The sequence below is a fragment of the Oncorhynchus gorbuscha genome, linkage group LG13 (genome assembly GCF_021184085.1).
Source record: "Oncorhynchus gorbuscha isolate QuinsamMale2020 ecotype Even-year linkage group LG13, OgorEven_v1.0, whole genome shotgun sequence".
In the NCBI taxonomy this organism is placed as follows: Eukaryota; Metazoa; Chordata; class Actinopteri; order Salmoniformes; family Salmonidae; genus Oncorhynchus; species Oncorhynchus gorbuscha.
Genome location: NC_060185.1, coordinates 71046946 through 71074328, shown reverse-complemented (window position 1 = coordinate 71074328; position 27383 = coordinate 71046946). Strand labels below are relative to the sequence as shown.

Sequence of the window (27383 nt, the reverse complement as noted above, 5' to 3'; positions counted from 1 at the left end):
TTGTCAGCTGGCCAGAATATAGTGAGGCCTCTCCATTTGCACCAAAAAGAAGAAAACAACTCCCGGGATGGAGACGTTTGAGTGCTTTGACTTTCTTTCGGAGGGGCCCTATGCTCTGCGGCCCCTCGTAACCAAGCTTGGGTCTGCAGACAAGGGCTGGTCTGAGAGCTATGGTGGGGGCAGGAGAGGCCTGCTATTTCATTTCTGGTCAGTGGTGGTAAATCAGGCCTGTCACCTGGCTTTGGTGAAAAGAATGGTCCATTCAGAGCCGGAGCAGAGAAGGTACAGCTCCTCACTAGGGTGGACTACAGCTCCTCACTAGGGTGGACTACAGCTCCTCACTAGGGTGGACTACAGCTCCTCACTAGGGTGGACTACAGCTCCTCACTAGGGTGGACTACAGCTCCTCACTAGGGTGGACTACATTTACATTTACATTTAAGTCATTTAGCAGACGCTCTTATCCAGAGCGACTTACAAATTGGTGCATTCACCTTATGACATCCAGTGGGACAGTCACTTAACAATAGTGCATCTAAAACTTAGGGGGGTGGGGTGAGAGGGATTACTTAACCTATCCTAGGTATTCCTTAAAGAGGTGGGGTTTCAGGTGTCTCCGGAAGGTGGTGATTGACTCCGCTGTCCTGGCGTCGTGAGGGAGTTTGTTCCACCATTGGGGGGCCAGGGCAGCGAACAGTTTTGACTGGGCTGAGCGGGAGCTGTACTTCCTCAGTGGTAGGGAGGCGAGCAGGCCAGAGGTGGATGAACGCAGTGCCCTTGTTTGGGTGTAGGGCCTGATCAGAGCCTGGAGGTAGTGAGGTGCCGTTCCCCTCACAGCTCCGTAGGCAAGCACCATGGTCTTGTAGCGGATGCGAGCTTCAACTGGAAGCCAGTGGAGAGAACGGAGGAGCGGGGTGACGTGAGAGAACTTGGGAAGGTTGAACACCAGACGGGCTGCGGCGTTCTGGATGAGTTGAAGGGGTTTAATGGCACAGGCAGGGAGCCCAGCCAACAGCGAGTTGCAGTAATCCAGACGGGAGATGACAAGTGCCTGGATTAGGACCTGCGCCGCTTCCTGTGTGAGGCAGGGTCGTACTCTGCGGATGTTGTAGAGCATGAACCTACAGGAACGGGCCACCGCCTTGATGTTAGTTGAGAACGACAGGGTGTTGTCCAGGATCACGCCAAGGTTCTTGGCGCTCTGGGAGGAGGACACAATGGAGTTGTCAACCGTGATGGCGAGATCATGGAACGGGCAGTCCTTCCCCGGGAGGAAGAGCAGCTCCGTCTTGCCGAGGTTCAGCTTGAGGTGGTGATCCGTCATCCACACTGATATGTCTGCCAGACATGCAGAGATGCGATTCGCCACCTGGTCATCAGAAGGGGGAAAGGAGAAGATTAATTGTGTGTCGTCTGCATAGCAATGATAAGAGAGACCATGTGAGGTTATGACAGAGCCAAGTGACTTGGTGTATAGCGAGAATAGGAGAGGGCCAAGAACAGAGCCCTGGGGGACACCAGTGGTGAGAGCGCGTGGTGAGGAGACAGATTCTCGCCACGCCACCTGGTAGGAGCGACCTGTCAGGTAGGACGCAATCCAAGCGTGGGCCGCGCCGGAGATGCCCAACTCGGAGAGGGTGGAGAGGAGGATCTGATGGTTCACAGTATCGAAGGCAGCCGATAGATCTAGAAGGATGAGAGCAGAGGAGAGAGAGTTAGCTTTAGCAGTGCGGAGCGCCTCCGTGATACAGAGGAGAGCAGTCTCAGTTGAATGACTAGTCTTGAAACCTGACTGATTTGGATCAAGAAGGTCATTCAGAGAGAGATAGCGGGAGAGCTGAGCCAAGGACAGCACGTTCAAGAGTTTTGGAGAGAAAAGAAAGAAGGGATACTGGTCTGTAATTGTTGACATCGGAGGGATCAGTGTAGGTTTTTTCAGAAGGGTGCAACTCTCGCTCTCTTGAAGACGGAAGGGACGTAGCCAACGGTCAGGGATGAGTTGATGAGCGAGGTGAGGTAAGGGAGAAGGTCTCCGGAAATGGTCTGGAGAAGAGAGGAGGGGATAGGGTCAAGCGGGCAGGTTGTTGGGCGGACCGGCCGTCACAAGACGACGAGATTTCATCTGGAGAGAGAGGGAGAAAGAGGTCAGAGCACAGGGTAGGGCAGTGTGAGCAGAACCAGCAGTGTCGTTTGACTTAGCAAACGAGGATCGGATGTCGTCGACCTTCTTTTCAAAATGGTTGACGAAGTCATCTGCAGAGAGGGAGGAGGGGGGAGGGGGCGGAGGATTCAGGAGAGAGGAGAAGGTGGCAAAGAGCTTCCTAGGGTTAGAGGCAGCAGCTTGGAATTTAGCGTGGTAGAAAGTGGCTTTAGCAGCAGAGACAGAGGAGGAAAATGTAGAGAGGAGGGAGTGAAAGGATGCCAGGTCCGCACTAGGGAGGCGAGTTTTCCTCCATTTCCGCTCGGCTGCCCGGAGCCCTGTTCTGTGAGCTCGCAATGAGTCATCGAGCCACGGAGCGGGAGGGGAGGACCGAGCCGGCCTGGAGGATAGGGGACATAGAGAGTCAAGGGATGCAGAGAGGGAGGAGAGGAGGGTTGAGGAGGCAGAATCAGGAGATAGGTGGGAGAAGGTTTGGGCGGAGGGAAGAGATGATAGGATGGAAGAGGAGAGAGTAGCGGGGGAGAGAGAGCGAAGGTTGGGACGGCGCGATACCATCCTCAGTAGGGGCAGTGTGGGAGGTGTTGGATGAGAGCGAGAGGGAAAAGGATACAAGGCAGTGGTCGGAGACTTGGGGGAGTTGCAATGAGGTTAGTGGAAGAACAGCATCTAGTAAAGATGAGGTCGAGCGTATTGCCTGCCTTGTGAGTAGGGGGGAAGGTGAGAGGGTGAGGTCAAAAGAGGAGAGGAGTGGAAAGAAGGAGGCAGAGAGGAAAGAGTCAAAGGTAGACGTGGGGAGGTTAAAGTCGCCCAGAACTGTGAGAGGTGAGCCGTCCTCAGGAAAGGAGCTTATCAAGGCATCAAGCTCATTGATGAACTCTCCGAGGGAACCTGGTGGGCGATAAATGATAAGGATGTTAAGCTTGAAAGGGCTAGTAACTGTGACAGCATGGAATTCAAAGGAGGCGATAGACAGATGGGTAGGGGAGAAAGAGAGAATGACCACTTGGGAGAGATGAGGATCCCGGTGCCACCACCCCGCTGACCAGACGCTCTCGGGGTGTGCGAGAACACGTGGGCGGACGGGTGGAGAGAGCAGTAGGAGTAGCAGTGTTGTCTGTGGTGATCCATGTTTCCGTCAGGGCCAAGAAGTCGAGGGACTGGAGGGAGGCATAGGCTGAGATGAACTCTGCCTTGTTGACCGCAGATTGGCAGTTCCAGAGGCTACCGGAGACCTGGAACTCCACGTGGGTCGAGCTCCTCGCTGGGACCACCAAAGTAGGGTGGCCGCGGCCACGCGGTGAGGAGCGTTTGTATGGTCTGTGCAGAGAGGAGAGAACAGGGATAAACCGACACATAGTTGACAGGCTACAGAAGAGGCTACGCTAATGCAAAGGAGATTGGAATGACAAGTGGACTACACGTCTCGAATGTTCAGAAAGTTAAGCTCGTACTAGGGTGGAAGAATCTTATTGACTAAAATGATTAAAATGATACAGTACTGCTGAAGTAGGCTAGCTGGCAGTGGCTGCGTTGTTGACACTACACTAATCAAGTCGTTCCGTTGAGTGTAATAGTTTCTGCAGTGTTGCTATTCGGGGACTACAGCTCCTCACTAGGGTGGACTACAACTCCTCACTAGGGTGGACTACAGCTCCTCACTAGGGTGGACTACAGCTCCTCACTAGGGTGGACTACAGCTCCTCACTAAGGTGGACTACAGCTCCTCACTAGGGTGGACTACAGCTCCTCACTAAGGTGGACTACAGCTCCTCACTAGGGTGGACTACAGCTCCTCACTAGGTGGACTACAGCTCCTCACTAGGGTGGACTACAGCTCCTCACTAGGGTGGACTACAGCTCCTCACTAGGGTGGACTACAGCTCCTCACTAGGGTGGACTACAGCTCCTCACTAGGGTGGACTACAGCTCCTCACTAGGGTGGACTAAAGCTCCTCACTAGGGTGGACTACAGCTCCTCACTAGGGTGGACTACAGCTCCTCACTAGGGTGGACTACAGCTCCTCACTAGGGTGGACTACAGCTCCTCACTAGGGTGGACTACAGCTCCTCACTAGGGTGGACTACAGCTCCTCACTAGGGTGGACTACAGCTCCTCACTAGGGTGGACTACAGCTCCTCACTAGGGTGGACTACAGCTCCTCACTAGGGTGGACTACAGCTCCTCACTAGGGTGGACTACAGCTCCTCACTAGGGTGGACTACAGCTCCTCACTAGGGTGGACTACAGCTCCTCACTAGGGTGGACTACAGCTCCTCACTAGGGTGGACTACAGCTCCTCACTAGGGTGGACTACAGCTCCTCACTAGGGTGGACTACAGCTCCTCACTAGGGTGGACTACAGCTCCTCACTAGGGTGGACTACAGCTCCTCACTAGGGTGGACTACAGCTCCTCACTAGGGTGGACTACAGCTCCTCACTAGGGTGGACTACAGCTCCTCACTAGGGTGGACTACAGCTCCTCACTAGGGTGGACTACAGCTCCTCACTAGGGTGGACTACAGCTCCTCACTAGGGTGGACTACAGCTCCTCACTAGGGTGGACTACAGCTCCTCACTAGGGTGGACTACAGCTCCTCACTAGGGTGGACTACAGCTCCTCACTAGGGTGGACTACAGCTCCTCACTAGGGTGGACTACAGCTCCTCACTAGGGTGGACTACAGCTCCTCACTAGGGTGGACTACAGCTCCTCACTAGGGTGGACTAAAGCTCCTCACTAGGGTGGACTACAGCTCCTCACTAGGGTGGACTACAGCTCCTCACTAGGGTGGACTAAAGCTCCTCACTAGGGTGGACTACAGCTCCTCACTAGGGTGGACTACAGCTCCTCACTAGGGTGGACTACAGCTCCTCACTAGGGTGGACTACAGCTCCTCACTAGGGTGGACTACAGCTCCTCACTAGGGTGGACTACAGCTCCTCACTAGGGTGGACTACAGCTCCTCACTAGGGTGGACTACAGCTCCTCACTAGGGTGGACTACAGCTCCTCACTAGGGTGGACTACAGCTCCTCACTAGGGTGGACTACAGCTCCTCACTAGGGTGGACTACAGCTCCTCACTAGGGTGGACTACAGCTCCTCACTAGGGTGGACTACAGCTCCTCACTAGGGTGGACAACAGCTCCTCACTAGGGTGGACTACAGCTCCTCACTAGGGTGGACTACAGCTCCTCACTAGGGTGGACTACAGCTCCTCACTAGGGTGGACTACAGCTCCTCACTAGGGTGGACTACAGCTCCTCACTAGGGTGGACTACAGCTCCTCACCAGGGTGGACTACAGCTCCTCACTAGGGTGGACTACAGCTCCTCACTAGCTCCTCACTAGGGTGGACTACAGCTCCTCACTAGGGTGGACTACAGCTCCTCACTAGGGTGGACTACAGCTCCTCACTAGGGTGGACTACAGCTCCTCACTAGGGTGGAATACAGCTCCTCACTAGGGTGGACTACAGCTCCTCACTAGGGTGGACTACAGCTCCTCACTAGGGTGGACTACAGCTCCTCACTAGGGTGGACTACAGCTCCTCACTAGGGTGGACTACAGACTCCTCACTAGGGTGGACTACAGCTCCTCACTAGGGTGGACTACAGCTCCTCACTAGGGTGGACTACAGCTCCTCACTAGGGTGGACTACAGCTCCTCACTAGGGTGGACTACAGCTCCTCACTAGGGTGGACTACAGCTCCTCACTAGGGTGGACTACAGCTCCTCACTAGGGTGGACTACAGCTCCTCACTAGGGTGGACTACAGCTCCTCACTAGGGTGGACTACAGCTCCTCACTAGGGTGGACTACAGCTCCTCACTAGGGTGGACTACAGCTCCTCACTAGGGTGGACTACAGCTCCTCACTAGGGTGGACTACAGCTCCTCACTAGGGTGGACTACAGCTCCTCACTAGGGTGGACTACAGCTCCTCACTAGGGTGGACTACAGCTCCTCACTAGGGTGGACTACAGCTCCTCCTCACTAGGGTGGACTACAGCTCCTCAGTAGGGTGGACAACAGCTCCTCACTAGGGTGGACTACAGCTCCTCACTAGGGTGGACTACAGCTCCTCAGTAGGGTGGACTACAGCTCCTCACTAGGGTGGACTACAGCTCCTCACTAGGGTGGACTACAGCTCCTCACTAGGGTGGACTACAGCTCCTCACTAGGGTGGACTACAGCTCCTCACTAAGGTGGACTACAGCTCCTCACTAGGGTGGACTACAGCTCCTCACTAGGGTGGACTACAGCTCCTCACTAGGGTGGACTACAGCTCCTCACTAGGGTGGACTACAGCTCCTCACTAGGGTGGACTACAGCTCCTCACTAGGGTGGACTACAGCTCCTCACTAGGGTGGACTACAGCTCCTCACTAGGGTGGACTACAGCTCCTCACTAGGGTGGACTACAGCTCCTCACTAGGGTGGACAACAGCTCCTCACTAGGGTGGACTACAGCTCCTCACTAGGGACTACAGCTCCTGGACTACAGCTCCTCACAGCTCCTCAGGGTGGACAACAGCTCCTCACTAGGGTGGACTACAGCTCCTCACTAGGGTGGACAACAGCTCCTCACTAGGGTGGACTACAGCTCCTCACTAGGGTGGACTACAGCTCCTCACTAGGGTGGACTACAGCTCCTCACTAGGGTGGACTACAGCTCCTCACTAGGGTGGACTACAGCTCCTCACTAGGGTGGACTACAGCTCCTCACTAGGGTGGACTACAGCCTCCTCACTAGGGTGGACTACAGCTCCTCAGTAGGGTGGACAACAGCTCCTCACTAGGGTGGACTACAGCTCCTCACTAGGGTGGACTACAGCTCCTCAGTAGGGTGGACAACAGCTCCTCACTAGGGTGGACTACAGCTCCTCACTAGGGTGGACAACAGCTCCTCACTAGGGTGGACTACAGCTCCTCACTAGGGTGAACTACAGCTCCTCACTAAGGTGGACTACAGCTCCTCACTAGGGTGGACTACAGCTCCTCACTAGGGTGGACTACAGCTCCTCACTAGGGTGGACTACAGCTCCTCACTAGGGTGGACTACAGCTCCTCACTAGGGTGGACTACAGCTCCTCACTAGGGTGGACTACAGCTCCTCACTAGGGTGGACTACAGCTCCTCAGTAGGGTGGACAACAGCTCCTCACTAGGGTGGACTACAGCTCCTCACTAGGGTGGACTACAGCTCCTCAGTAGGGTGGACAACAGCTCCTCACTAGGGTGGACTAGGGTGAACTACAGCTCCTCACTAGGTGGACTACCCCGTCACTAGCTCCTCACTAGGGTGGACAACAGCTCCTCACTAGGGTGGACTACAGCTCCTCACTAGGGTGGACTACAGCTCCTCACTAGGTGGACTACAGCTCCTCACTAGGGTGGACTACAGCTCCTCACTAGGGTGGACTACAGCTCCTCACTAGGGTGGACTACAGCTCCTCACTAGGGTGGACTACAGCTCCTCACTAGGGTGGACTACAGCTCCTCACTAGGGTGGACTACAGCTCCTCACTAGGGTGGACTACAGCTCCTCACTAGGGTGGACTACAGCTCCTCACTAGGGTGGACTACAGCTCCTCACTAGGGTGGACTACAGCTCCTCACTAGGGTGGACTACAGCTCCTCACTAGGGTGGACTACAGCTCCTCACTAGGGTGGACTACAGCTCCTCACTAGGGTGGACTACAGCTCCTCACTAGGGTGGACTACAGCTCCCCACTAGGGTGGACTACAGCTCCTCACTAGGGTGGACTACAGCTCCTCACTAGGGTACAGCTCCTCACTAGGGTGGACTACAGCTCACACGCTCCTCACTAGGGTGGACTACAGCTCCTCACTAGGGTGGACTACAGCTCCTCACTAGGGTGGACTACAGCTCCTCACTAGGGTGGACTACAGCTCCTCACTAGGGTGGACTACAGCTCCTCACTAGGGTGGACTAACAGCTCCTCACTAGGGTGGACTACAGCTCCTCACTAGGGTGGACTACAGCTCCTCACTAGGGTGGACTACAGCTCCTCACTAGGGTGGACTACAGCTCCTCACTAGGGTGGACTACAGCTCCTCACTAGGGTGGACTACAGCTCCTCTAGGTGGACTACAGGGTGGACTACAGCTCCTCACTAGGGTGGACTACAGCTCCTCACTAGGGTGGACTACAGCTCCTCACTAGGGTGGACTACAGCTCCTCACTAGGGTGGACTACAGCTCCTCACTAGGGTGGACTACAGCTCCTCACTAGGGTGGACTACAGCTCCTCACTAGGTGGACTACAGCTCCTCACTAGGGTGGACTACAGCTCCTCACTAGGGTGGACTACAGCTCCTCACTAGGGTGGACTACAGCTCCTCACTAGGGTGGACTACAGCTCCTCACTAGGGTGGACTAAAGCTCCTCACTACAGGGTGGACTACAGCTCCTCACTAGGGTGGACTACAGCTCCTCACTAGGGTGGACTACAGCTCCTCACTAGGGTGGACTACAGCTCCTCACTAGGGTGGACTACAGCTCCTCACTAGGGTGGACTACAGCTCCTCACTAGGGTGGACTAAAGCTCCTCACTAGGGTGGACTACAGCTCCTCACTAGGGTGGACTACAGCTCCTCACTCAGGGTGGACTACAACTCCTCACTAGGGTGGACTACAGCTCCTCACTAGGGTGGACTACAGCTCCTCACTAGGGTGGACTACAGCTCCTCACTAGGGTGGACTAAAGCTCCTCACTAGGGTGGACTACAGCTCCTCACTAGGGTGGACTACAGCTCCTCACTAGGGTGGACTACAGCTCCTCAGTAGGGTGGACAACAGCTCCTCACTAGGGTGGACTACAGCTCCTCACTAGGGTGGACTACAGCTCCTCAGTAGGGTGGACAACAGCTCCTCACTAGGGTGGACTACAGCTCCTCACTAGGGTGGACAACAGCTCCTCACTAGGGTGGACTACAGCTCCTCACTAGGGTGAACTACAGCTCCTCACTAGAGTGGACTACAGCTCCTCACTAGGGTGGACTACAGCTCCTCACTAGGGTGGACTACAGTTCCTCACTAGGGTGGACTACAGCTCCTCACTAGGGTGGACTATAGCTCCTCACTAGGGTGGACTACAGTCTCTCTCTGAAGAGACGTAAGAAGGAAACAAAAGCTGCTGATAAAACCACCGTTTCAGAGAACGGACGCAGCATAAATGGTGACACACAAGCATGGGGGGAGTAACAGGTATATATGTGGTAGACATGAGTTATGGGAGTGATTTGTGCCCAATGGATAAATGTTGTCTCGATAAAGTAATGAACAAGTGAACCATTATTTCCCTATGGAGGGCAGAAGAATGTCCCCTGGAAGGGTTTAGGCTTCCAGCCACCATTCCTGGGTGAAAAACTGAAATATGTACGTCTTAAAATCCTGTTGCTATACATGGCCAAAAAGAGAACACCATACTGTGTGTGTCAGCCAATACTCCACTGAAAACTTTATTGGACAGATGGTATCCATCACTACCGTTCTACTGTACTCTGACAGGGAAACAAGACAGGGCTTCATCATGCATTCCCAATGAGTTTTCACATGATTAGTCAGTCATTTTCAGTCAAGACTACATTGTTTCACTGTCCGCTGTTTACAAAGAGTGCACGGCAAACATAGTAAGGTAATCAGACAGTCCGGGAAGAAGCTCTTTCAGCTTAAATCCTGATTATGTTAACCTTCAAGACAAAGAGAGAGAGAGAGAGAGAGAGAGAGAGAGAGAGAGAGAGAGAGAGAGAGAGAGAGAGAGAGAGAGAGAGAGAGAGAGAGAGAGAGAGAGAGAGAGAGAGAGAGAGAGAGAGAGAGAGAGAGAGAGAGAGAGAGAGAGAGAGAGAGAAAAAAATATATATATATATATTTTGAGATACATGAGTCAAATTCCATGGCAACATTTTTAGGGATACCATCCAAAATATTCTCCAGGACCATTGGAGCTGAATGGTGGCCTACCCAATGACCTTTTGGTCAGAAGTTATTCTCCAAACTCAATCTTCACTATATTCATGTGACCACAAAGTTCCCACAACCACAAAACAGCGTGTATTGGGCTACAAACACCTCCTCCGCTCAGGACAGAAGTGCTATTTTCAATAGGCGCATGCGGTCGCTTTACAGAGAGCGTGACGGTGCACTCTGGCAGTACTCTGCCAACACAAACTGGCCTCGTAAACAATACAGAGGACTATTTTTAGTGTACGCTTCGACTCAATTTGATACTCTGTAAGTCTTGTGGTCTATTTTCATCAAGCTCTATGGGAATTGTGAGTATTCGCACAGCGGTTAAAATAAGTGGGTGTGTCTAATGGGCGATCAAGAAAGCGTGCATGTGTGTGGGAGGCTGCAGAGCTGAACGGTTGCTGATGGGGTGGAAAACACAGAACAATGAACACAGACTAAACCAAAATGAATGGCTTGACCACGTCAAGAAACTCTTGAGTTTTGCTTTCTGTGAATGCTAAACCTATTACTCAGAAGCACAAGCCACTTTATCGGGTGTGTAGACTTCTGATCCTGTGACTGTTACAACAGCTAGCAGCATTTCAAAACACATGTGTGACATGTTCATTTTCCGTCTGTAAAACGTATCTCGCTGTTTTTATGATTCCGTGGGGCGTTTAAAGTGACAGAAGGCTATGACATGGGCTTGGCCCTTATCATAGTGACAACTAAAGGGATCGAGAGGGCGGGAGTCAAACAGAAAACACAAGAGATAACTGTTGTTTATCGGATTGCTCAATGGAACCATATCAAAACAACTGTAAGTAAAAATACCAGTAATCATTAATATCACTATTAATCATCAGGAAGCAACTTCCTGACGAGGATTATCATCAGGGATTTACATTGGTGGCATATACCAGCAGTAATTCCATCCCCAACAATTGATGTCTCATGAAATCCACAAATACGGATCTACGGTTGGGGGCAAAATCACAAATGTCTGATACCTTTCCGCTCATGATGAATGGAATAACGGAAACGTTTAAAATAGTATGCAAATCAGACAAAGCATTCCACTCACGTCAATGTGTGCAATGCCATCTGTGTGTTCTGTGGGCTAAGGACAGTACGGAAAGGAGACATGGCAGAGCTATGATTAATCGGCCGCTGTGTTCGGTTAGATCAATACTGTTAGGCAGGGGGGCCAGGTCACTGGTGTAATGGGAACTGAATGCCTCTGCAGACCCTCCAGCAACTATTACGTTTGATTATCTCGATGCAACGCTTACATTTCAATTTCATATCTATTTCATGTCCATCGGAATTGGCATGGCTGGTCCACGCAAGGGTCAAAATATTGATTTAAGAATCCTCTCTCAAATTCCTGCTCATGTTGTCGACGTACAAAACAAAACAGTGCCATAGAAGAGCTTTCGGGCAGGCGTCCAGAACCCTATCCTTTCACGATTCCAAAAGTCCTTGACTGTGCTCAAGAAAGAAATGTGTTTTCATACAGCGCATGTAAATACGATTGAATCTCTCTAGACATTTCTTGAGTTGTTTGCCCATCTTATTAACATTTGCAGTTATGTGGCAGAATATGAATCAGTACATCGTCTTGTTCAAAACTGCCAGCTTCCCTGCGTTAACCCTGCCCACAGCCAGTAATACCTAAACTAGCATAGCATAGGAATTATATTCAGCAAGAAACCTTAATTGCATTTGGCAACCACTTTCTGAATAGAGCACAGAATAAACAGGGCTGTTTTAAATGGGGTTTTACATGATGTTTCAAGCAGCAACAGGAGGGCATCCGAATCTCCCACATATTGTGTTTGGAGAGCTGAAGGGGACACAACAGTGCAGGCTCTGCGGCGGGTATTACACCCACACTCTCTTACTGGTTCGATTAATGTTATGCCAGCCTCTCTGCTCATCACCCAATAGTGGGCTGTTATTCTGACAGCTCGATAATGGCCGCTAGTTCGGCTTGTCATGGCACAGAGAGCAGTAGTCGTTTTCGCAAGACACCGTGATATTTAAGCGTTCTGTGGCAGGACCTAATCTTTTTAGCATTTCACGATGTTAAAATCTATACGGAATTAGCATTCGCTGAGCCGACGTGGCTGGAAGCACAGCATGACATGTGCTTTGTTTAATAGTTGCCGAAAAGGCTGACATTTATCACGACACGGAGTGGAATAATCTGTACTCCAGAAGAAAATGGCATAACCTGCTCAGTAAGAGTTTAAATGTAACTGAAAAGGCTTTTACTATGATTACCTTACAGAAAACCCAAAGGAAATCCATATATCTCCGGAGAAACATATGCTTAATGTATGCAAACAAAAGCAGTTAAGAGGAAGTTTTATTCTTCAAGGAGCCACAAGTGGCAGACTAGTGTCAATACAAGATGCCACATTCCCGTGAATTGTTTGTTTGTGTGGCCATGTGTGTTGTCTAAAGGGAACTAAAATGTGTTCTGCGATACATGTTTCCATTTGGTGGAAAATGACTCATTTCGTGAATATACGAAACAACATATACCAACTGCTGTATATAAGCCTCACCATATGGATCCCAAAAGAAATAAAAAACAAAGTATTTCAAAACCTGATGAGAACCCTATCACCCAACCCGAAAGGTACCCGAACAAATTTACTCAGACCTGTGAACAGTTTGGTGATGGCCCTGTTCTGTCGGCGTGCTGAGCAGATGAGGAGGAGCCAGGGTGGGAAGAACTCATGGTGGCTGGCCAGAAGCTCAGCGATGGTTCTGGGGGTGCCTGAACCTGAAGACCTCTGTTCCCCCTCACCCAGCTGACAGCCTTCGTCAATAGAGTCTACCAGGAGGAAGAGGGCCTGCTGAGGCGGCTTGGCGCTCAAGAGTGGGAGGAGAACACACCTGTAGGGCAAAATAGAAGAGGACAGATTTAGAAATCTCTCTTCGCACCTAACGCTTCCCACAGCAAGTTGATACTGTTGAGGAAAGGTGAGGATGAAAGTCCACCTACATCAAAAATTGATTTAATGTCAGTCTGTATCAAACGTTTGATTGTATCTTAGAAACTTTCTCTCAATCAACAGTTTAACTTTCAGGCCCTTGACCTGCCTTCACAGTGCAAATGCAATCTCTAAAACTGAAACCCCTTAGGGAATTGAAATCTGCAGTACAGACATCACTGCATATAGACTGTATAACACTGCATATAGACTGTATTACACTGCATATAGACTGTATTACACTGCATATAGACTGTATTACACTGCATATAGACTGTATTACACTGCATATAGACTGTATTACACTGCATATAGACTGTATAACACTGCATATAGACTGTATTACACTGCATATAGACTGTATTACACTGCATATAGACTGTACAACACTGCATATAGACTGTATTACACTGCATATAGACTGTACAACACTGCACATAGACTGTATTACACTGCATATAGACTGTATAACACTGCATATAGACTGTATAACACTGCATATAGACTGTATTACACTGCATATAGACTGTACAACACTGCATATAGACTGTATTACACTGCATATAAACTGTATAACACTGCATATAGACTGTATAACACTGCATATAGACTGTATTACACTGCATATAGACTGTACAACACTGCATATAGACTGTACAACACTGCATATAGACTGTATAACACTGCATATAGACTGTATAACACTGCATATAGACTGTATTACACTGCATATAGACTGTACAACACTGCATATAGACTCAATCCTCTAGATTAGCTGTCTGCTGAGAGAAAATGTGAGAGAAAATAACTGAATTTCAATTGAAAACAGACCGAGCAGGTCCACATGAATCAAATGAAGACAAGCCATGCTTTCATGGACGACAACTGTCTTAAAAAGTCAGGGAAATTATTTGAGAGTCGTTAAAAATCCCTGTCAGTGTTTGAGCCTACACACACACACACCCATTAAAACAGCCTGGATGCACTGTGAATAATGTACAGCATTAAACAACCAACACTCAGCTATACTCACAAACCCAAAGGGTTTAAATGCTGTATCGACATAACATAAGCGTGCAAGCCAAAGGGAAAAGTGAAGATCCCATTTGCTGGAATGATAATGCCTAGTATGACTGTGTGCATAAATGCCATGATGTCAGCCCTGTATTTGTTCCCGTTATTTTCCAACCACATGTTTGTGCTGGCAAGACTTTAGTGCCTGTGTACAGAGCTGCTAACCCAACCTGATTCCTGTGTTGAAACTGTTATTTTGCTGTTGTAAATTCCCACCACCGCTAAAACAGCCCGTAGTTATGCATGCCCTCGCTGATCCCCAAATTAGAGTGTTTTAAATGTTACTTTAAGTCAGAATGCAATTCCAACGGCTCAGCAAACACTTTCTCAGCCAAACCTGCCCTCCAATCCTCTATTTTCCAGCAGCTCATTTTCTCAAGTGCAAGAAAGGGAGGGTAATGCGCAGTCATCAACCTTCAAGCTCCATCATTACATCGCACCATCTCAGAGAAAAATGGCTGATCGCTCTTTCTGACGACTGCAGCCCCACATCGAATCTGCAGTACAGGCAGGGAAACCAGCCAAGAGGAATGTCCATCTGCAGAGTTTGTGTGCTCCAAACTACTGCAGAGACGAACAAATTCACAGCGACAGCAATGCAGGCCTTGTTACGAGACAAAGAGCCATTCTTTCTCTAAAAATCAACTGCTTTCAGAACTGTTGACAACTGACTTTCCTGCAGGAAGGGGTCAGGGGCCTGAAATGAACACAACAATGGGATGAGTGCCAGACTCCCTTCCTAAGTACCTCAGCCTATGATGAGTGTATTTGTGACGCATCCTGTCCCTCAGACCTTAACACCAACTATTTGGGGCTTTTGTATTACACCCTCAAAATATGCCAATAGCTGAGGCCCATTATCATTTTGGAAAGAAAGAGAACGTGAAACGAGCCTAATGCACCCGCCATCTGTTACGCTGCGGTCCCCCATCTTCCACGGCCCGGCCACATTGTGCAAAGTGGATTTCACTGTGATGTTTAGTGAAGATGTCTGGGCCGACAGTCAGCACTGGGCACCGTGCCCGCGTCTTACAAATTTACTGAGTCGCTTTTATGGAGTGGGCGCTGAGCCTGAAATTTCCCCCGTCATGCAATGGCGCAGGGAGACTGGCTCTAGTCCAATATACATGTCCGGCCATGACACCATTCTATTAATGGAGTAGAGCTGCAGGTGAGTCAACGACTCACTGCAGAGACCCCATTGAAAAGCAATAGCTACTAGCGTTATACAGTGCCACAGTGGAAAACGAACGACTTTTCATTAGGAGAATCCATTTGAACGGGGGCACCTGAATTTCTTCCTTTAGAGAGTCCATTTAGCCTGCTCAGCTTCTTTGCAGAGTCAGGAGAGCTTAGCAGTGTCACGCCTTGGTCATTGTATTTTGTGTTTTTGTTATATGTTTGGGTAGGCCAGGGTGTGACATGGGTTTATATGTTGTTTTTCGTATTGGGGTTTGTAGTATTTGGGATCACGGCTGTTTAGGGGTGTTGTATAGGCTTGGCTGCCTGAGGCGATTCTCAATCAGAGTCAGGTGATCCTTGTTGTCTCTGATTGGGAACCGTATTTAGGGAGCCATAGTTTCGCTTTGTATTTCGTGGGTGATTATTCCTGTCTTTGTGTAGTTTCACCAGATAGGCTGTAATAGGTTTCACGTTCCGTTTGTTGTTTTTGTATTGAGTTATTTCATGTATCGTTTCGTTTTCTTCATTAAAGATCATGAGTAACAAACACGCTGCATTTCGGTCCGACTCTCTTCCTTCAACAGACGAACGCCGTTACAAGCAGAAAAAGACTGTATGACAACAGTTGACTCATGCCCCATCAGGGGGATAGACAGAGAAAAAGCAACCAGCCCCGAATTTGGAAAATGCATGTTATTAATTTATACCATAAAGTGGAACTGACAGCATTTTAACTACTTTGTAGATATGAAACAAACAGACAATCACATCAGCCCAAAATATACAATTCCCAGTTTATGCTACAAAACCAATTTTATGAGGGTTTTAAAATTAGGTTCTATTTGACTCAGCATTCCATGGCTTAGAGTTGGGCATTGTTTGCAGAATAGATGGATGCGGTACAATGCATGACTCATAATTCACCACAATACATTTTTTTTGGTAGTTCAACAAATATTGCTATCAGGTTGTAAATCACAGCTGGCCTGGTACATTGTATGCTGCCTCCAGCCATTCGGGATTCAGTTTCAATGACTCAATATTTTGGAAAGAAAACCAACTAATGTGAATACAATTCAACTAGCAAGGGCAATGATCTCAAGTCAGTCATAAACTAGCCGATTAGCCACGTTATCCACTGATGGAACTCTCTCATTAGCGAGCAAAAAACACTGCGTCTAACTTCAGCTAGATACTGTTAGCTGCTGGGGAATGTCATGTCGTTGGACGAGTGGCTGAATTTTTCTTCTGTGGCTACAGCTAGAGATGCAGGTTGGTTAGTTAGCAAGAAATGTGGACTAATCAATAGGACTGTAAAGTTCCCAAATGTAAGAGGACTCCCGTGGTGTTTACTTATTTGCAGAAATCCATTCAGCTGTGTTTTGTGGCTTTTGGCTGAATGCATTCTAATGATCTAATATATATCTATATATATACACACACAGCGCTGCTATATATATATATATTTTTAACCATGAAACCTTAATTTAATCATAACCAGTCTTTTTGATCTGACATAAGAGGTTTATATTTACCAATACCATAAGTTAGTGTAGAGCAGCGTTTCCCAAACTCGATCCTCAGGACCCCCAAGTGGTTCACGTTTTGGTTTTAGCGCTAACACTACACCGCTGATTCAAATGATCAAAGCTTGATGATTAGTGAATCAGCTGTGTAGTTCTAGGTCAAAAACAAAAACGTGCACCCCGTGGGATCCCGAGGACCAAGTTTGGGAAACTCTGGTGGAGAGGAAATCATGCATGTAGTAGAAAAACTCAATTAAAAAATCATTAGTGTAGGTGCAAAAAATAAGTGAACCCCAAGATACATTGGTTAAATCAAGTAGGTAAGTAGAATCAGGTGGGTAAATAATGAACCAATCAAAGGAGAGAACATTAGGAAAGAGTTTGGGCGAGACTCTGATAAATATAGATAAGAAACCTGGTCAGTTTGGCGTGACCCATCCAGGTGAATGCAAAGCACACCATGCCGAGAGGAAAGCATAATTCAGAGGACATCAGGACGAGGGTAGTGAGGTCACATCAGTCTAGGGAAGGCTATAAAATCATCTCAAAAAGATTTCAGCTCCACCAGTCCACTTTTTACAAATGGAAAATGGAGAGCATTTACAGTGACAGCAACTCAGCCTAGAAGTGGACACCCTTCCAAAATATCCCCAAGAGCCTCAAGAACAATAGTAAATCAGGTAAAAGCCAACCCAAACATAACATCTAGAGATTTGCAGACCTCCCTTGCTGCATCTCCGGTAACTGTGCTTCAACAATAAGAACACTGAACCGAAATGCTATTCATGGGAGGGTTTCTAGGAAAAAGCCTCTGCTGTCAAAAAAGAACCAAACGGCCCATTTGAACTTTGTCAGAGACCACCTGGAGAAACCTGAAGGTTTCTGGAAGTCCATTCTCGGGACCGATGAGTTCATATACAGTGGAGCAAAAAAGTATTTAGTCAGACACCATTTGTGCAAGTTCTCCCACTTAAAAAGATGAGAGGCCTGTAATTTTCATCATAGGTACACTTCAACTATGACAGACAAAATGAGAAGAAAAAAAATCCAGATAATCACATTGTAGGAAATTATGGTGGAAAATAAGTATTTGGTCACAAATCTCCTAAGCCTGTGTTTACCGCAGACCTTAGTTTCTACGTTTACCCCTCCAAAAATGTTTTATTTCCCCCATAGGCTTTGGCCAACGAGCCATGGCGGAGTTAGCCTCCGTTAGTGTCTACAAAAAGACACCATTACTATTGCTCTCTAGGAGACTTCAGCTGAATGCTTCATAAACAAATGAAGGACTTTTCACCTTGTATGTATACAGAGGTGAATTGGTAACTATGCTGGAATGAACAATACTAGCATTTTGTCAAAGAGGAGTCAAGAAAGTACAGCAACGCATTTAGAGTATAAAGCAATGGGGATCTCAGACATGTCTACTGGTGCTGCAGAACAAAGTCCAAACAGTTCTAACGCTCAAACAACTGCATCTCCACAACCCACAAGTCTCTGCAAGTACAAAACCATTTCTGACATTTTCTGATAAACTGCACAGTTTATCAAGATCTTTTTTTTGTTGGCATAAAGCTATTCTGCCCACAATTCATATCTCCATGGGATTCCCCCCTCCTCCCTGCAGTAGCAAGGAGTCATGGATTGGTTGACTGGGTTTACTGAATGTGGGCTTTTAGACAAAGTGTTTTTCTCTAGAAGGAAGACTAAATGTATGTATAAATGGCTACTACAACTTAGCAGTAACTTGACTCAAGGTGAAAATGGCAAACTAGGTGGCTACAAGTTAGCAGTAACTTGAGTCAAGGTGAAAACAGCAAATTAGTTGGCTTACAGACAGACAAAAGCGGGAATCTGGTAATGAGTTGATGGATGTTGCAAAATCTATTTTCTGCAGACCTCTTAGAAAAGGGAGAGGTCTAGAGCTGTCGTAAACAGTACTCTAGAGACAGTTCATGCAATACAAGGTAAAGACAGGAGTGGTTAGCCTATACAATTCAATAACCTACACAAAAACAACATCCTTTGTGCTTTGGAATTCATCTATTTCAAACGAAGCAAAAAAAAACTAAACATGAGTCCAATTTGGCATAACCAGAAAATGTATTTAAATGTGGTGCTTTTAAGTTTTTTAAGATAGTTGATTGATCACAAACAGGTTTATTCCCTACACTAACCCCTGAAATGATATACGTTTCTTAGTGGTAAGGTGTGCATTCTCGGCCAGGCTGCCAGTGATTCATCAATGTCAGTGGGATCTGAAATTTCCTCCTGCCAACTCCCAGACCAATTTTCTTTTCAAATTTGATTAAACCTTTATTTTGACAGGGAGTCAATGCTGACACCCAATGCATCTTTTCCAGATGATCCCTGTATAGCACCACAATACACATCAAAATACAATAAACACGTGAAACTACACATTCATATACACACTGAACTAGACGTTATTATACAGGACAACACACACAAAAAGCTAAAAAAAATCATAAAAAAACAAGACACATTCTTCAGTAAAAAAAACTTCCCTAAGATCCATCTGAAATGCCCTAGAGGCACCAATTCCTTCCATTTTAAAGTGCATTGTATATCATTCCACACGCAACGGATCTACCTAACTCCCTAGATGTCAAAGGAGTCTCCAGAGTGAATCAACCCTGTGAAGGGGTTTGATCACTTTTCATTTGAAATCTTAACAGTGATGTAAGGTGAGTCGGAAGTTTGTGGAGCAGGCCTTTCGTAAATAAAAAGAGTGTAATGATGTGATCTACGTGACTTCAAAGCGGTCCAGACAATCTTTTGGTAAAGAATACAGTGATGAGTGATGAAACTGTCTCCAGTGATAAAACGGCATCCAGGGCTTTAATGGTAGAGGCAGATTCACTTTGATAAATAGTATCACCATAACCAAGAACAGGTGGAAAGGTTGACTGCACAATCTGCTTCCTGCTGACGAGAGAGAGACCAGATCGGTTTCTGTTCAAAAAAGCCCACTTTAAATCTTAGTTTCTTAACCTCCTACCCCTACGTATATACTTATGTTAAAATTGGACTCTGGGACACGCTACACAGTACACACACAGCATGGTAAATGTCTGACGAAGCAGCCTGTGGGGGCAATGAGAGGGTCTCCTGTATTTCATCCTGATGAGGACACACAAGAAAACATCATGTGCCAGACAAAGCATATGCAACTTCCTTCCCTCCCATTCACTCCCGTCAGCGCGAGACAGAAGTAGGCATATCCCACACGGCATTGCCGAATTGACATCCTCTGAAAGCACAAAATAAAATCTGCCGGGGCTTTCATTTCACATCACTTAGCGACCCTCCACATTTCCGAAAGTGTGTGCAGCCAGCAGCTCAGTTAACATATAATATGTTCGTCATGCAAACACGCAAAGGGGATCCGATGAACGTGTTTGGGCTATTTGTTGTCATAACACCCACTCCCATACCCACCGCCCCTGTATGCCAAGTTAAAGCGACGTGGACAGAGGGGCTGGCTCCAGAATGCTGAGTCATAGCTGCAGCCACTGAGACCGTCTCTCTGGCTGTCTGGGGCTGAGCCTGACGCGCCACAGCGGCATCCTTTAAAACGTGGCCTAATCTGCAGTGAGTCTTCCGCAGCCGTGCACCACATGAAGGGCGCGCGGCACTTTCATCTTCGATTAGCATCCTCTTCTTTCCCCCCGACTGCCCCTCTGCAGTCCCCAACCTTCTAGGCAACAGTACAATAAGTACTGCAAAGTACAATAAGTACTACAAAGTACAAAAACAGAGTACAGGTACTGATCCAACTTTACAAGAACTGTGCCTTCATAATGATGTATTTCGATGGTAGGCAGATACATAGTTGCACCTGTTTGTGGCATGCAAATAAACTCAGAGTTGAGATGCATTTTCAGGATACCAGCGATGTTATGGTGAATTGCATCAGATGATCATGACACAGGATTGTGAAGTTAGGACAATCATATACCATGAAAATAAGTGTCAGCAGAGTTTCAATACATCCAGATCGCTATCCATCATTTATGGAGTTTATGAATGTTGATGTTATTAACTTCTTGGATATAGGGGGCGCTCTTTTAATTTATGGATAAAAAAACGTTCCCATTTTAAACAAGATATTTTGTCATGAAAAGATGCTCGACTATGCATATAATTGACAGCTTTGGAAAGAAAACACTCTGACGTTTCCAAAACTGCAAAGATATTATCTGTGAGTGCCACAGAACTGATGCTACAGGCGAAACCAAGATGAAACTTCAAACAGGAAATGAGCAAAATGCGATGTTTTCCATTGTCTCCTTATATGGCTGTGAATGCGCCCTGAACGAGCCTACACGTTCTGCCATTTCCCCAAGGTGTCTGCAGCATTGTGACGTGTTTGTAGGCATACCATTGGAAGATTGGCCATAAGAGACTACATTTACCAGGTGTCCGCCCGGTGTCCTTTGTCGAAATTGGTGCGTAATCTTCAGCTGCACGCATTCAGCCATGTGATTCAGAGGAGAGAGGAGACTTCCACGAACGATATATCATCGAAGAGATATGTGAAAAACACCTTGAAGATGGATTCTAAACAATGTTTACCATGTTTCAGTCGATATTATGGAGTTAATTTGGAAATAAAGTTTGGTGTTTTGATGACTGAATTTAGTTTTTTTTTGGTAGCCAAACGTGACGAACCAAACGGAGCGATTTCTCCTACACAAATAATCTTTCAGGAAAACTGAACATTTGCTATCAACTGAGAGTCTCCTCATTGAAAACATCCGAAGTTCTTCAAAGGTAAATTATTTTATTTGAATGCTTTTCTTGTTTTTGTGAAAATGTTGCCCGCTGAATGCTAACGCTAAATGCTACGCTAGCTATCAATACTGTTACACAAATGCTTGTTTTGCTATGGTTGAAAAGCATATTTTGAAAATCTGAGATGACAGTGTTGTTAACAAAAGGCTAAGCTTGAGAGCTAATATATTTATTTCATTGCATTTGCGATTTTCATGAATAGTTAATGTTGTGTTATGCTAATGAGCTGCAGGGATAATTACACTCCTGGATACAGGTTTTTTTCGTAGCTAAACGTGATGAACAAAATGGAGCGATTTGTCCAAAACAAATCATCTTTTTGGAAAAACTGAACATTTGCTATCTAACTGAGAGTCTCCTCATTGAAAACATCTGAAGTTCTTCAAAGGTAAATTATTATATTTGAATGCTTTTCTTGTTTTTGTGAAAATGTTGCCCGCTGAATGCTAACGCTAAATGCTATGCTAGCTATCAATACTGTTACACAAATGCTTGTTTTGCTATGGTTGAAAAGCATATTTTGAAAATCTGAGATGACAGTGTTGTTAACAAAAGGCTAAGCTTGAGAGCTAGCATATTTATTTCATTTCATTTGCGATTTTCATGAATAGTTAACGTTGCGTTATGGTAATGAGCTTGAGGCTGTATTCACGATCCCGGATCCAGGATGGCTAGAATCAAGAGGTTAATAACACCCGAAGCTCCAACTACAGTAGACGAAAAGCAGCATATTGCTGTCAATGTGATTTGTAAAGGCTAGCAACAAACTTGTCATCGCCTTCAGTCCTTGCATGTAAAAAGCTTTAGAACATTAGCTTGTTATGCTATCTGTAGGCCTATGTATTTAACAATGTTTTTTATTTGGAGCACATATAGAACATTTGGAAAAACCACAATCAACTTTCAAAGCAAAAGGGTCATAAAGGCAAGAACGCAGACAGAATTCTGACAAGAAACTCAAACCTGGTTTTCAGATTCAAGCCATGAACCCTCTACAAGCTCCCTTTGCTACCACGCACAGATTTGCCTGGCAGTTATTCAAACAACTGCACGCCCGTTTGAAAATTAGACTTACAAACAAACCCCAAAAGCTCTCACCTAAACAAAAAAGTAATCTCCCCTCTCAGCACATTTCCCAGTGCCTTCAGCTTTTAGAGTGCCCACATGACTGAGTTAATTCCACCTATTTATATGTGCTCTTTTGTCCCGAGGGAAAAAAGACATGTTGGGGAGAGAGAGACTGTTGTTGGATAGTTTCAAACAAGGCCACATTTAATTACACTGCTAGTGCTCTAGTCAAAACATGGTAGAGGCCATTAATAGAGGGAAAGCATATTGTAGTTAGATCCCCTCCCTCACAGGTTTCATGTTGCCGTTGTTCCTATCCAAGATATCCTATTCAAGATATAGCTTACTCTGGTGACTAGAAAAGCACACAATGGTGAATGGAGAGGATAGCAGTGCATAGGATGGAGATGTCAACCAACGTCTGAACCAGGTTTATTGCATTGACACACAACCGATGATTACGATCAACATATACACACGCCTGTTTGGCTTTGACGAGGAATTTGGTTAAACTCTCTGGTATTCACATGCTGGTAAGGTTTTAAACCTGAGTGGGGGCCAAAGGCTAAACAAGACTGGTGGAAAAATCTGTCGACGTGCCCTTGAGCAAGACACTTAACCCTAATTGCTCCTGTAAGTCAATTTGGATAAGAGCATCAGTTAAATGACAAAAATGTAACAAATGAACGCACTCTTTTTCATTTATTGATCGAGAATATAGCCTAGTTATTGGAACACGTTCACCTGAGGTGTGTTTTCCACCCACTGTGAAATGATCTCCCTAAAGTCAATTAGGGTAACCATCATTTTGGAAGAATAATACACTTTTTCTATATTTCTCCATTACTTGCTTTGCCTATTGTAAATGCCAGTCCCCAAAAATAAAGCGGAGGATCTTGGCTTGGCTACAGATCTTCCACATTCCAACGTTCTGCAACCTGACAACATCTAGTAGATTGCCAAGGGGCCGTGAGATTATTTGTGTACAACAGTATCCACGACACTTTTACACCTGAGATGGTGATACGAAATTCTTCAGAGTTCATATTTACTCCCCAAACAAAAGGCTGTGATCTTCATTGGATAAGAATTCTGTATGTTGTCCACCGAGTCTGAACCAAACCTCAAGCGGTGAAGAAATACCCTGGTTTAGGCCAGGATTAGTTGGTGATGCGGTCTGTGAGAAGCACTCTGACCAGAAATGGACCTCTGTATTTCCACAGGTTGTCCATGTCCCCATGTTAACCTGTCTTCAATCTCAAAGTTCACAGTCAAGTCCCAGGCATCAATAGTGCCTTATTACTATACTAACTGACACAGGGCTACTTCCTTGACTTCCGTTGGGAAAGGTGTATAACCCAAGGGAAATCAATGAGTCTGTTGACTATTTAAAAATGATTTACCTCACTGAACGTTTGACCTACTTTCCCAGTGTGTGATGTAGAGATGGTGCAATAAGCATCACCAGATGGCCAGGCATGAGGCATGTGTGTTCAACACTGCATTCCATCCCATGTGTGTAATAGTACAGACTGGCTAATAGTATAGACTGGCTAACCCATCCCATCTATGTAATAGTATAGACTGGCTAATGCATCCCATGTATGTAATAGTATAGACTGGCTAATTCATCCCATGTATGTAATAGTATAGACTGGCTAATCCATCCCATGTGTGTAATAGTATAGACTGGCTAATTCATCCCATCTATGTAATAGTATAGACTGGCTAATTCATCCCATGTATGAAATAGTATAGACTGGCTAATTCATCCCATGTGTGTAATAGTATAGACTGGCTAATTCATCCCATGTGTGGAATAGCAGAGACTGGCTAATTCATCCCATGTGTGTAATAGTATAGACTGGCTAATTCATCCCATGTATGTAATAGTATAGACTGGCTAATTCATCCCATGTGTGTAATAGTATAGACTGGCTAATTCATCCCATGTATGTAATAGTATAGACTGGCTAATCCATCCCATGTATGTAATAGTATAGACTGGCTAATTCATCCCATGAATGTAATAGTATAGACTGGCTAATTCATCCCATGTATGTAATAGTATAGACTGGCTAACTCATCCCATGTATGTAATAGTATAGACTGGCTAATTCATCCCATGTGTGTAATAGTATAGACTGGCTAATTCATCCCATGTGTGGAATAGCAGAGGCTGGCTAATTCATCCCATGTGTGTAATAGTATAGACTAGCTGACCCATCCCATGTATGTCATAGTATAGACTGGCTAATTCATCCCATGTGTGTAATAGTATAGACTGGCTAATTCATCCCATGTATGTAATAGTATAGACTGGCTAATCCATCCCATGTGTGTAATAGTATAGACTGACTAATTCATCCCATCTATGTAATAGTATAGACTGGCAAATTCTTCCTATCTATGTAATAGTATAGACTGGCTAATTCATCCCATGTATGTAATAGTACAGACTGGCTAATTCATCCCATGTATGAAATAGTATAGACTGGCTAATTCATCCCATGTGTGTAATAGTATAGACTGGCTAATTCATCCCATGTGTGGAATAGCAGAGACTGGCTAATTCATCCCATGTGTGTAATAGTATAGACTGGCTATTTCATCCCATGTATGTAATAGTATAGACTGGCTAATCCATCCCATGTATGTAATAGTATAGACTGGCTAATTCATCCCATGTATGTAATAGTATAGACTGGCTAATTCATCCCATGTGTGGAATAGCAGAGACTGGCTAATTCATCCCATGTGTGTAATAGTATAGACTGGCTAATTCATCCCATGTATGTAATAGTATAGACTGGCTAATTCATCCCATGTGTGTAATAGTATAGACTGGCTAATTCATCCCATGTATGTAATAGTATAGACTGGCTAATCCATCCCATGTATGTAATAGTATAGACTGGCTAATTCATCCCATGAATGTAATAGTATAGACTGGCTAATTCATCCCATGTATGTAATAGTATAGACTGGCTAACTCATCCCATGTATGTAATAGTATAGACTGGCTAATTCATCCCATGTGTGTAATAGTATAGACTGGCTAATTCATCCCATGTGTGGAATAGCAGAGGCTGGCTAATTCATCCCATGTGTGTAATAGTATAGACTAGCTGACCCATCCCATGTATGTCATAGTATAGACTGGCTAATTCATCCCATGTGTGTAATAGTATAGACTGGCTAATTCATCCCATGTATGTAATAGTATAGACTGGCTAATCCATCCCATGTGTGTAATAGTATAGACTGACTAATTCATCCCATCTATGTAATAGTATAGACTGGCGAATTCTTCCTATCTATGTAATAGTATAGACTGGCTAATTCATCCCATGTATGTAATAGTACAGACTGGCTAATTCATCCCATGTATGAAATAGTATAGACTGGCTAATTCATCCCATGTGTGTAATAGTATAGACTGGCTAATTCATCCCATGTGTGGAATAGCAGAGACTGGCTAATTCATCCCATGTGTGTAATAGTATAGACTGGCTATTTCATCCCATGTATGTAATAGTATAGACTGGCTAATCCATCCCATGTATGTAATAGTATAGACTGGCTAATTCATCCCATGTATGTAATAGTATAGACTGGCTAATTCATCCCATGTATGTAATAGTATAGACTGGCTAACTCATCCCATGTATGTAATAGTATAGACTGGCTTATTCATCCCATGTGTGTAATAGTATAGACTGGCTAATTCATCCCATGTGTGTAATAGTATAGACTGGCTAATTCATCCCATTTGTGGAATAGCAGAGACTGGCTAATTCATCCCATGTGTGTAATAGTATAGACTGGCTAATTCATCCCATTTGTGGAATTGCAGATACTGGCTAATTCATCCCATGTATGTAATAGTATAGACTGGCTAATTCATCCCATGTATGTAATAGTATAGACTGGCTAATTCATCCCATGTATGTAATAGTATAGACTGGCTAATTCATCCCATGTATGTAATAGTATAGACTGGCTGACCCATCCCATGTATGTAATAGTATAGACTGGCTAACTCATCCCATGTATGTAATAGTATAGACTGGCTAATTCATCCCATGTATGTAATAGTATAGACTGGCTAATTCATCCCATGTGTGTAATAGTATAGACTGGCTAACCCATCCCATGTGTGTAATAGTATAGACTGGCTAATTCATCCCATGTATGTAATAGTATAGACTGGCTAATTCATCCCATGTATGTAATAGTATAGACTGGCTAATTCATCCCATGTATGTAATAGTATAGACTGGCTAATTCATCCCATGTGTGTAATAGTATAGACTGGCTAACCCATCCCATGTGTGTAATAGTATAGACTGGCTAACACGTCGTGTAGATAAGTCATGCAAGTGATATACACACATAGCAGTTAGCCCCAGTCTAACAGTTTTTGTTATCTGTATGTCCAATTGTACTTGTATTAGATATATGTTCTTCCCTTTGGCCACCTGAGCTTTGGTGCCACTTAAAATAACTGACCTTTCCTCAACCAAGGGCTAGTTGGGACAGTCCCACAGCATGCCACACAAGGGGAAAACAACA

At 45.8% G+C, this 27383-nt stretch overlaps 1 protein-coding gene across 1 annotated transcript in view; it reads right to left on the bottom strand.

Annotated features, from left to right (window-relative positions):
* Positions 1–27383, bottom strand: part of LOC123993471 (ankyrin repeat domain-containing protein 50-like) — a 41525-nt gene that overhangs the window by 11754 nt on the left and 2388 nt on the right. Inside the window, exon 3 of the mRNA XM_046295647.1 lies at positions 12807–13042. Coding sequence (XP_046151603.1) covers positions 12807–13042 — 236 coding nt within the window. The remainder of the gene's footprint in view (positions 1–12806; positions 13043–27383) is intronic.